The 12,324-nt window shown below is 38.7% G+C and overlaps 1 protein-coding gene across 2 annotated transcripts in view; it reads left to right on the forward strand.

Annotated features, from left to right (window-relative positions):
* slc1a5 (solute carrier family 1 member 5) overlaps window positions 1-12,324 on the forward strand; it is a 39,752-nt gene that overhangs the window by 14,364 nt on the left and 13,064 nt on the right. For both annotated transcript variants that reach the window (XM_062060122.1, XM_062060121.1), the window contains exons 2-3: window positions 11,579-11,621; window positions 11,713-11,781. Coding sequence is in view for 1 of the 2 variants with exons in the window: in XM_062060121.1 (XP_061916105.1) it covers window positions 11,579-11,621; window positions 11,713-11,781 (112 nt within the window). In the remaining variant the exon portion in view is untranslated. The remainder of the gene's footprint in view (window positions 1-11,578; window positions 11,622-11,712; window positions 11,782-12,324) is intronic.

The following is a 12,324-nucleotide window of genomic DNA, read 5'->3' on the forward strand; positions in this document are numbered from 1 at the left end:
CACGCTGTATGTAAATGCTATAGAGGACAATTACTGCAGTGCAATTAGGGCACGCCCTTTATTTAGTAATTAGAGTGTAAATAGGATTATTTTTTCCCTGGGAGTAATCTATGAGAGACACTGAGATCCATAAATCTCCTGGGAAAATCAGGGGGGTCGGCATGTATGTAGCTGAGCCGCATCAGAGTGGTCAAGGAGCCGCATGCGGCTCCGGAGCCGCGGGTTGCCGACCCCTGGCCTACACTAACAAAGCCGTGTTTAGCTTGAATTTGTTCATATGTGCAAAGCAAACGAACCTGCTGCCCAAGAATGTACAACAATTCTTCTTAACAAAAGAGGAGAAATATCATCTTAAGAGAAAATGTAATTTAAAACATTTGTACGCACGCACAACTTCAGTATATCAGTATCCATCCATTTTCTACCGCTTGTCCCTTTCGGGGTGGCGGGGGGTGCTGGAGCCTATCTCAGCTGCATTAGGGCGGAAGGCGGGACACACCCTGGACAAGTCGCCACCTTATTGCAGGGCCAACACAGATAGACAGACAACATTCACACACTAGGGCCAGTTTAGTGTTGCCAATCAACCTACAGTATATCAGTGTGTGGAATTAAACGCCTACTGAAATGAGATTTTCTTATTTAAACGGGTTTAGCAGGTCCATTCTATGTGTCATACTTGATTATTTCGCGATATTGCCATATTTTTGCTGAAAGGATTTAGTAGAGAACATCGACGATAAAGTTCGCAACTTTTGGTCGCTGATAAAAAAGCCTTGCCTGTACCGGAAGTAGCGTGACGTCACAGGTTGTGGAGCTCCTCACATCTGCACATTGTTTACAATCATGGCCATAAGCAGCGAGAGCGATTCGGACCGAGAAAGCGACGATTACCCCATTCATTTGAGCGAGGATGAAAGATTTGTGGATGAGGAAAGTGAGAGTGAAGGAGTAGAGGGCAGTGGAAGCGATTCAGATAGGGAAGATGCTGTGAGAGGCGGGTGGGACCTGATATTCAGCTGGGAATGACTAAAACAGTAAATAAACACAAGACATATATATACTCTGTTAGCCACAACACAACCAGGCGTATATTTAATATGCCACAAATTAATCCGCATAACAAACACCTCCCCCCTCCCGTCCATATAACCCACCAATACAACTCAAACACCTGCAGAAAAAACCCAATCCCACAGCCCAAAGTACCGTTCACCTGTGTAAAGTTCATACAGCACATATATTTCCCCAAAGTTACGTACGTGACATGCACATAGCGGCACGCACGTACGGGCAAGCGATCAAATGCTTGGAAGCCAAAGCTGCGTACTCACGGTAGCACGTCTGCTATCCAACTCAAAGTCCTCCTGGTTGTGTTGCTGCAGCCGGCCGCTAATACACCGATCCCACCTACAGCTTTCTTCTTTGCTGTCTTCATTGTTCATTAAACAAATTGCAAAAGATTCACCAACACAGATGTCCAGAATACTGTGGAATTTTGCGATGAAAACAGACGACTTAATAGCTGGCCACAATGGTGTCTCAAAATGTCCGCTACAATCCGTGATGTCACGCGCAAACGTCATCATACAGAGACGTTTTCAGCAGGATATTTCGCGGGAAATTTAAAATTGCACTTTACTAATCTAACCCGGCCGTATTGGCATGTGTTGCAATGTTAAGATTTCATCATTGATATATAAACTTATCAGACTGCGTGGTCGGTAGTAGTGGCTTTCAGTAGGCCTTTAAATTATGGAATGGATTAAGCAAAGAAATCAAATAATGTACTAATATGATCCACTTCAAGAAACTCTTCAAACTTAAGTGTTTACAAAGTACAAAAAAGAAGAACTGTGATAAACATTCTGAATTTATCTCATCCTACCATTCATTTTCAAGATAATCTTACTCATCTCATCATATGAAATATAACTTACTTCGCCGATTATTGTTTATTAGTGTGGGCAACATTAGTTGTTTATTAACATGCAAATTAGTAACATATTGGCTTGTAATTAAGTACTTATTAATGGTTTATTCTGCATGGCCTTATTATACAACTAACTCTCTAACCCTAACCAAATAACTCTAAATTAAGTCTGTGTTACTTAGAATATGTTCCCCTAGTGTCCAAATAACTCCAAAATTGAGTATTTGTTACTTAGAACATGTTCCCCATTCTAAAGTGTTACCATAATTTATTTATTGTTATTGTTATTACTTATGGAATATATTGTGAATAAATTGAGAACAGGAAGTGAACAAAAGTTTTAGCAACTGCCATGTAAAGGAAAAGGGGTAGGATAAGCTCTGCTTCTTCCTACTCCTTTTCGAACATGTTGAATAGAGAAACTGGAAATTGTGATGTATCATGTTGTCTGCATGCATGTTCCAAATAAAACTCAAACTCAACTCAACTCACTATCACAGCTGTACTCAAAGTTAGTTGTATAAATGAATACCCTACAGCAGTGGTTCTTAACCTTGTTGGAGGTACCGAACCCCACCAGTTTCATATGCGCAGTCACCGAACCCTTCTTTAGTGAAAAATAAAAAAATTAAAATTTTTAATTCAAGACAAAGTTATGTTTTTGGTAACACTTTAGTATGGGGAACATATTCTAAGTAAAAAAGACTTAATTTAGAGTTTTTTGGACACTAGGGGAACATATTTTAAGTAACAAAGACTTAATTTAGAGTTATTTGGTTAGGGTTAGGGTTAGGGCCAGGGTTAGAGGGTTAGGGTTCCCCATACTAAAGTGTTACCATGTTTTTTTACTGGTGCACAAAATGAACCGTGCATGAACATCACCTTGTTCAAACAACAAAACCAACACAGTGCATAAACTCACAACAAATTACACACCTGCAAATCAGTCTGACTTCTGCTGTTGCCATATCCGTAATACGCCGATAGGGAGAAGTTTTTATTTACACGATGAGTCGGGTGTGTTTTGACCTCCGCCGAACCCCTGAGGCAGACTCACCGAACCCCTAGGGTTCGATCGAACCCAAGTTAAGAACCACTGCCCTACAGTTTTGTAATAATATAATATTTTTGTAGTACTTCATGACTTATTACCAGGGGCATAGCAACAAATTCTTGGCCCCCATGACTCCCTCTATTCTAGGGCTGGCCGTTAAGGCTGAAAACTGTAAAGTTTTTTTATATTGTTATTGATATTTTTTATGACCTATGGAAAATACGGACCAGGATAAAAATATATTAAATGTTAACGTTTTAATTTCAAATGCAACGTTCCTCTGATTATAAACCCAACATTTTAATTTCAAATATAACCTTTCTCTGATTATAAACCCCTCTACAGAAAGGAAACAAAATGTAAACACAAAACACTTAATCAATGTAAACACAATTCTAAGCAAAAAAACACAACAAAAACAGCACCGGGTAGCTTAATTAAACATTAGTGGTTTAACAAAACACTTTTGTTTTATAATCGTTTGTATAATTCACAATGAATAGGTTTATGTAATACATTTTTAACCAGCCAGAAGTGATTGGTGTTTACGGCGGACACTCACCCGGTCTTATCAACACGTACGCGCAGGCAGCAAACAATTTGCAGTCTTGTTGTCATGCTAGAATAGACATTCAATGACAGCTAATGCTAACTACAATATCTAAATCTGTGTCATTAGCTAACAACACCCAAAGTGCGTCATATATATTGATATCGTTTTATCGCTCCAGCCCTACCCTATCCCACCCTAAATCCAAAGTTGTCACGCCATACACACACTTGGTATGTTTACGTGCACTAAAAAACAACTTATTCAAGGTTTCAATTGCATGGATTTGATTGAACCCAGCAATGTAAAACAGGTAAAAACCTTATTTTTTTCTTTTAAAGATGGGACTAACATAGATAAACATCCCTAGATAAGTAGTTTTTTGTGGGGGGAAAAATAATAGCAAAAAAGTGCCAACAAGTTTAATAAGAAGTGGCCATAATATGAATTTAAATAATCATATAGCCTGTCATTATTCACTTCAATAGAATTCCTTATAAATATGTCAAGTTTCCCTTTGCTTCAGAGTTTAAAGTACAGATTAGCTGACACACTTATAGGATTAATGTCAGTGGATAATACGATGCACTCATAATAATAACAATAATTTATTATTATGAGTGTATCTCCTTGTTGTTAAGTCTCCCTATGTCTTTAAAAACTTGTGACTTCGGTTTCCATCTACTACCAAGAGTATGCAACAGTTACATGCAATCAATCAATCAATCAATGTTTATTTATATAGCCCTAAATCACAAGTGTCTCAAAGGGCTGTACAAGCCACAACGACATCCTCGGTACAGAGCCCACATACGGGCAAGGAAAAACTCACCCCAGTGGGACGTCGGTGAATGACTATGAGAAACCTTGGAGAGGACCGCATATGTGGGTAACCCCCCCCCTCTAGGGGAGACCGAAAGCAATGGATGTCGAGTGTGTCTGACATAACATAGTGAAAGTCCAGTCCACAGTGGATCCAACACATCAGCGGGAGTCCAGTCCACAGCGGGGCCAACAGGAAACCATCCCGAGCGGAGACGGGTCAGCAGCGCAGAGATGTCCCCAACCGATGCACAGGCTAGTGGTCCACCCGGGGTCCCGACTCTGGACAGCCAGCACTTCATCCATGGCCACCGGACCTATGCAACTCCCCCTCGCAAGAGACAGGGGAGAAGAGGAGAGAAGAGAAGAAACGGCAGATCAACTGGTCTAAAAAGGGGGGGTCTATTTAAAGGCTAGATTATACAAATGAGTTTTAAGATGGGACTTAAATGCTTCTACTGAGGTAGCATCTCTAACTGTTACCGGGAGGGCATTCCAGAGTACTGGAGCCCGAATAGAAAACGCTCTATAGCCCGCAGACTTTTTTTTGGCTCTGGGAATCACTAATAAGCCGGAGTTCTTTGAACGCAGATTTCTTGTCGGGACATATGGTACAATACAATCGGCGAGATAGGCTGGAGCTAAACCGTGTAGTATTTTATACGTAAGTAGTAAAACCTTAAAGTCGCATCTTAAGTGCACAGGAAGTCAGTGCAGGTGAGCCAGTATAGGCGTAATATGATCAAACTTTCTTGTTTTTGTCAAAAGCCTTGCAGCCGCATTTTGTACCATCTGTAATCTTTTAATGCTAGACATAGGGAGACCCGAAAATAATACGTTACAGTAATCGAGACGAGACGTAACGAACGCATGAATAATGATCTCAGCGTCGCTAGTGGACAAGATGGAACGAATTTTAGCGATATTACGGAGATGAAAGAAGGCCGTTTTAGTAACACTCTTAATGTGTGACTCAAACGAGAGAGTTGGGTGGAAGATAATACCCAGATTCTTTACCGAGTCGCCTTGTTTAATTGTTTGGTTGTCAAATGTTAAGGTGGTATTATTAAATAGATGTTGGTGTCTAGCAGGACCGATAATCAGCATTTCCGTTTTCTTAGCGTTGAGTTGCAAAAAGTGAAACGTGTACATAACTTTCTCCTTTGTTGCTACAGGTAAATGTATTATGTTTTTACCTTCTATCCCATCATTCCTGTTCTAAAATGCCGGTGCCCTGCGGGAATGCTTAAAGTTGAGCTTTAATGACGTTATGATATCTGTTGAGTGTGTTCAAGTTTGCCGCTATTCAGGTTGAAAGACCCATTTCTTATTTAGACATCCTTCGATTATTCAACTTTCACGGCAATATTTAATTTATATTAATATTTTATTTTTTTATTTTTTATAAATTAAGAAAAAAAACAAAACTTTACAAAAGCACACGGTAAAACACCCCCGCTTACAAACCGCCACCCCCCCTGCCCCCCCCCCCCCCACACACACACACACACACACACACACACACACACACACACACTTTGACGTCGCTGCTTATTACTGTTAGAAATAGTGCAAATAGAAATGATCTGTTCCAATTTAACAGGTGTAAAAAGAAAGTTAACTGCTGTATTGTTTTACACTTCAGCTGCGAGTGCTAGAGTTAGAGGTTAGATTGTTAGGCTAACAGCACAGCAGGCCAAAACCGTGTCTCTCATTAAAGCGAGCCCTCTCCTGTGGTGCTCTGATTTCTTTCTTTGACAATATGAACCCCATGTGGGGAAAAACTGGTGCTCAACAAAGCGTTGAAAAAAGGTTTTAGGGCCCGCTCGCTGTTTTTTTTGTTTTTTTAACACAAGTGTGTTGACTTTTCTTGGCTCCTTCTCCAGTCCTTGACTATACCCTATAGTAAATGAACCGAGATAAATGTTGTAATTGTACTTAGTACAATTTCAAATAATACCTGAAAAATGTTTTAATTAGAATTACATTGTAATATTTTGAGGGAAAATGTTGTGTGGCAAAATTATGAAAGATGTTGTAAGTTTTACAATAACTGAAGCCTAATGTAACGACAACAAGTCCTGATATTTTGAGCAAAAATGTTATAATTTTTCGAATAGTCTTAATATTAATGAGGAAGTATTCACATTCCTCATATTATGTGCATACATTTAGTTTTTTTGCAAATAAAGACCTAAATATGTGGAAACTATTCACATTTTACATGGATAACTTCTTAATATTTTGAGCAAAAATGTACTAATGTTTGCAAAAAACGTCCTAATACTATGATTAAAAGTTTTTACATTTTTCATAATTATGTGGAAACTATTCACATTTTACAAAAATAATGTAATATTTTGAGCAAAAATGTTCAAGTGTTTGCGAATAAAGCTCCAATGATATGATTTAAACATGTTCACTTTTTTTTTTAAGCCTTCGTATTATAAGGATAATATTCACATTATACTACATTCACATTCTACCTGTAGTACTAATATTATAATTAAAAAAATCCCAGTTATTTAAAATATCCATATTTTGTTAGTTAGCAAAACATTTTTAACTTTTTTGCGTAAATGTCCTAAAAATATGGGCCACAAGTTTCACATTTTTTGCAAGTTAAGTCCTAATAATGTGAGGAAAATAATCACATTTTACGACAATAAAGTTGTGATATTTTGAGGGAAAAAATTCACGTTTTTGCAAATAAAAGCCCTAATTTTATCAGCAAAAATGTTTTTGCAAAAAACAATCCTAATATTATGAGGATAATATTCACATTCTACTTGAATATAGTACTAATATTATAAGCAAACATTTTTCTCAGTTAAAGTCTTAATATTAAGAGGGAAAATATTCACATTTTAAATTGTACGGTTTATTATTTTGAGCTAAAATGTTCACATTTTTTGCAAATAAAGTCCTCATATGAGCCAAAAGCTTAAACATTTCTGCAAGTAAATGTATATACTTACTATATACGGTATACTTTCTACGTATGGAAAAACTGAGCCTTTATAAGTCTTTTAAGTCCTAATAATATAAGAAAAATATTCACATTTTACAAGAATAAAAGTATTTTGTGCAAGAAAATAATTGTTTTCCATAAATGCCCATTTTCTTGGCACATTAAGTCCAAACCACATAACAAGAATAATAAAATTTAACTAGTATAAAATCATAATACTGAGAATAATTTTTTCGACAAAGGTGCTTAACATTTTAACAATAATCAAATTTAGAAAAATATAGTCGTCTTTGTGGAATCCTCCCCTGAAGGTTACGGGTTAGATTCTTATTCCCCCTGTGACCATGTGAAAGTATCCTTGAGCAAGATACTGAACCCCCAGTTGCTGCGTCATCAGTTGGTGAATGTGGTCATAGTGTCAGAGTGCTTTGTGTACTTTGAATGTAGAAAATCGCTATACAAGTAAAATCTATTATGAGCAAACATCTTCTATTTAAAAAAAATAAATAATTGTCCTAATAAAATGAGGAAAATATTCACATCTTTTGAGAATAAAATTAGTACGGTATTTTGAGCAAAATATATATTTGTTTTGACAAATGAAGTCCTAACCAGTTGTATGAGAAAGTGCTAATATTTTAAGTAAAAAATATTTAAAAAATTCACTATAAAGCCAAACATTTTCAAATTTTAGGTAGAATAAAGGCCTTCAGAACATGTAAAAAAAAAAACTCAAAATTTTATAAAAAAAACTAAGTGCACATTATGAGAAATTTTACATTATGACAGAGTATCCACGGAGTCTTAACAAATGTCTAAAAAGTCTTAAATCCAACAGTTAGAATTTAAGGCCTGAAAATGTCTAACATTTCACAAAAGGTCTTAAACGATTTAGAAAGTTCTTACAAACGTATTAACATTACTTTTATTAAAAACCAGCATAAACTTCAGTCATGCTTTTAAACGGTTCGATTTTTGAGGACGCTAAAACGGAATTAAAGTAGGCTACCTGTGCTGCCCGGTCTGAATTCGACAAGCACCACCAGCTAGTGTGCTGTACGCGCGCAGCTGTGTGTTGTCACAGCTTAGCAAAGCAGTGGAGAAAACTTAACAAAAGCCCACAGCAAAGCCAAATGACTTGAATAAGATGGGTAAGTGCAAGTTCAATGATTTGTGGCTCCAGGAAAATCTGTTTAATGCTTGCTAGAAGCCGGTGGATGGAAACATATAGTGTTTAGGGCCCGAATCTGGAGCCACCAAGGAGGGAAGCTTTTGTAAACATTGCGGTGAAAGTGAATGGAATAAAATACACTAAAAGTGAATGAATTGATATACGACCGTACCATTCATTCTGGCACTCTAATTTCCCTTTATGTCTTTATACATTTGTGTCCGTATGGATGTAAAATGGTCTTTAAAAATTGGTAAATATAAATGAATGGGTTATACTTGTATAGCGCTTTTCTACCTTCAAGGTACTCAAAGCGCTTTGACACTATTTCCACATTCACCCATTCACACACACATTCACACACTGATGGCGGGAGCTACCATGCAAGGCGCTAACCAGCACCCATCAGGAGCAAGGGTGAAGTGTCTTGCCCAAGGACACAACGGACGTGACTAGGATGGTAGAAGGTGGGGATTGAACCCCAGTAACCAGCAACCCTCCGATTGCTGGCACGGCCACTCTACTAACTTCGCCACGCCGTCCCTGGTCCTAAAAAGTCTTTAAAAATCTTAAATTTGACTTGATGAAACCGGCAGAGACCCTGCATGAGAAATAGAACCTGCATGAGAAATAAAATCAGTTTTATTCTTTACTACCTTTTTTTTCCCTCATAATTTTACTATTTTTGAAATTTTCAACATTTCCAAATAATCCATTTGAACTAAAACCTTATCAGCTGGTCATGGCGCTGCACTCTGTCCTGTCACACAGGCACATGACCGCTTAATCCGGATGCGTCTGTAGCCTTTGCGTTGAAAAATAAAATAAAAGGAGCAGAGCGTGTGAACTTAATGCCTTATTACTCTAAATCCATTACTAAGAGCAGAGAGTAGGAGGAGGGTGGAGGCTTCTGAGACACATGGGATTAATTCTAGGTAGCGTCACAGTGTAGTTAACTTGTACTTATAGTATGCAGTATGGTGTGTGTACCACAGAAGTGAGGTCAGATTTAGGGAAACGGGGGATTTATAGTTCAATTCTATCCGGTATTTATACGGCGTGGCTCGGTAGGTAGAGCGGCCATGCCAGCAACTTGAGGGTTCCAGGTTCAATCCCCGCTTCCACCATCCGAGTCACTGCCGTTGTGTCCTTGGGCAAGACACTTTACCCACCTGCTCCCAGTGCCACCCACACTAGGTTAAATGTAACCTAGATAATGGGTTTCACTATGTAAAGCGCTTTAAGTCACTAGAGAAAAGCGCTATATAAATATAATTCACAGATAACGTTGATGATAATAGGGCGTCTCTTATGCCTTAGTAGTGTCTTTTCATGGTATGGATGCCAGGAGAGTTTTGACTCCTTTCCAAGGCCTTATCAATCACTTAGGTTATGTTTTGTTCTAAATCCAGGGGCCAAAACTCAAATAGATTCACACAATTCATTGTTTTTGAGGCAAATAAAGTCAACAGTGCTATGTAAGTAAAAAACTAATATTGGCTCTTAATTCAAATCCTCTGGCTTTTTGCGTCGAAAGACCCTCCTGTGTCCAAGAACGTATGAACTAACTTTGTAAACCATATATAAATACATAAAAGTAGGGATGGGTTAGAGTGTCCGCCCTGAAATCAGTAGGTTGTGAGTTTAAACCCCGGCCGAGTCATACCAAACACTATAAAAATGGGACCCATTAACTCCCTGCTTGGCACTCAGCATCAAGGGCTGGAATTGGGGGTTAAATCCTCAAAACTGATTATAACTGCCCACAGCTCCCCTCACCTCCCAGGGGGTGATCAAGAATGATGGGTCAAATGCAGAGAATAATTTCGACACACTGGGTGTGGCGAAATTGGCACTTTAACTTTTACTTTTATAGATAACGACCGAATTCCATCAGTACTAAAGGGTATCGATTCACGTAAAGTCAAACCGTACCAAATTTTGATATCTTTTGTTGCACGTGACGTCACGTCCTGTTTCAGACTCTGCAAACAAGCACTCATGCAGCACTCGTAGACACAGCCGGACAGACAGCAAGCCTGCCTGATACAAAACGCTTGAACGTATGGTAAATGGGTTATACTTGTATAGTGCTTTTTTACCTTCAAGGTACTCAAAGCGCTTTGACACTCTTACCACACACACACACATTCACACACTGATGGCGGGAGCTGCCATGCAAGGCTCTAACCACGACCCATCAGGAGCAAGGGTGAAGTGTCTTGCTCAAAGAGGTTTGTAGTAGGTGTGGATCGAACCAGGAACCCTCAGGTGCTGGCACGACCACTTTCCCAACCTTGCCACGCCGTCCACAGTACATATCCACTTTTCAAAATGCGCTAGCTCAGTGGCTAATTTACATTGGCTGTGCCATATACATGCTAGTGATTAGCATTAGCTACAACTACAGCTAAGATGCATGTTACAATCAAACAGTTGGTGTGTAATAAGTACAATACTTACAATATAAAAACTTTTCGGGCTCAACAAAAGCCTAGACTGGCACATTGAGCTAAATGGCAAAGACTCCTTCATGTCTAGGCAACACAACTAAGCAAAGTCTACTACTTGCAAATGAGACTCTGTGGTGTAAAGAAACAATATATAACAACTGGACATCACAGTTATTATCAGCTCAATGTTTAAATGATAAATTAAAAAAATTATATTTTATTATTTAAATGCATTTTTAATCTATTCACACACGAATACACACACAGGTACCGTAAATTGGCACTGTTGAGCACCTGTATCGATTCCCAGGCACTGGGAATAGATAACGTATCAAATGCGAAAGGTACATAGCCCTATTATACAATATTTTTGAACAAGACCACATTACAAATGCTGATCGTGTCACGCTAGCATCAATCCGATACCTATGCGTACTACCCTGATGATGGTAATGTCAACACTGGTTATCATTCTTGCTCCGTGGGCCGGTTTATCGCTATTTATAAAATTGTTCTTTTAGGCCTTGAGATTGACATATTACTCCAAATCATAAGCAGCTGGGAATTTGTTTACCCATCTCATGTGATGCGTACGTGTTCTTGATTATTTTGTTTTCTTCGCAGAAACATCTTCCCTTCCAACCTGGTGTCTGCTGCCTTCCAGTCAGTCAGTGCTGCATCTTTTTACACTTTTTGAATAAGAAAGGAAGTATTTTCCATGTGCTTTCCAGTTTTAAAGATATGCTTTCTCTTTACAGTACGCAACCAGCTACAAGCTAGTGAAAACCAATGGCACAAATGGCCTCCCCAACATCACAGTGGAGAAGGTAAAGTGGACCTGTGATGGCACCTGTGTCCTGACTGTTTATAGAGATGCTACGATTAACCACCGGACATTATGTTGGTGCTTTATTTTCGGTACGACCTGCCAAGTCACACCAAGGTGCACATGCTTATACGCCCCTATCCAGAGACACACTAGTATGCTACATCAGCTTACAAATGGCAGCAGGAAAAAAGCAGTGAACTCTTCCCACCCAATAAAAAACTGAAGTGGGCAGTGTAGGAACATTAATTGATTATCGTGGACCCCGACTTAAAACAAGTTGAAAAACGTATTCGGGTGTTACCATTTGGTGGTCAATTGTACGGAATATGTACTGTACTGTGCAATCTACTAATAAAAGTTTCAATCAATCAATCAAAACATGTCGGGTACCTAAAACATTACCAGGGAGTCATTGAAGACGATTGCTCACCCATTTGCAAAACCTGCCAAAAGAAAGTTCAGGCTAAAGGGTCTAAGACTACATTTCCACTGCAGACCAAAGTGGCCCAAATCAGATTTTTCCAGCTGACTGTTTACACCG

This window comes from Entelurus aequoreus, linkage group LG10 (assembly GCF_033978785.1).
Source record: "Entelurus aequoreus isolate RoL-2023_Sb linkage group LG10, RoL_Eaeq_v1.1, whole genome shotgun sequence".
NCBI classification, from domain to species: Eukaryota; Metazoa; Chordata; class Actinopteri; order Syngnathiformes; family Syngnathidae; genus Entelurus; species Entelurus aequoreus.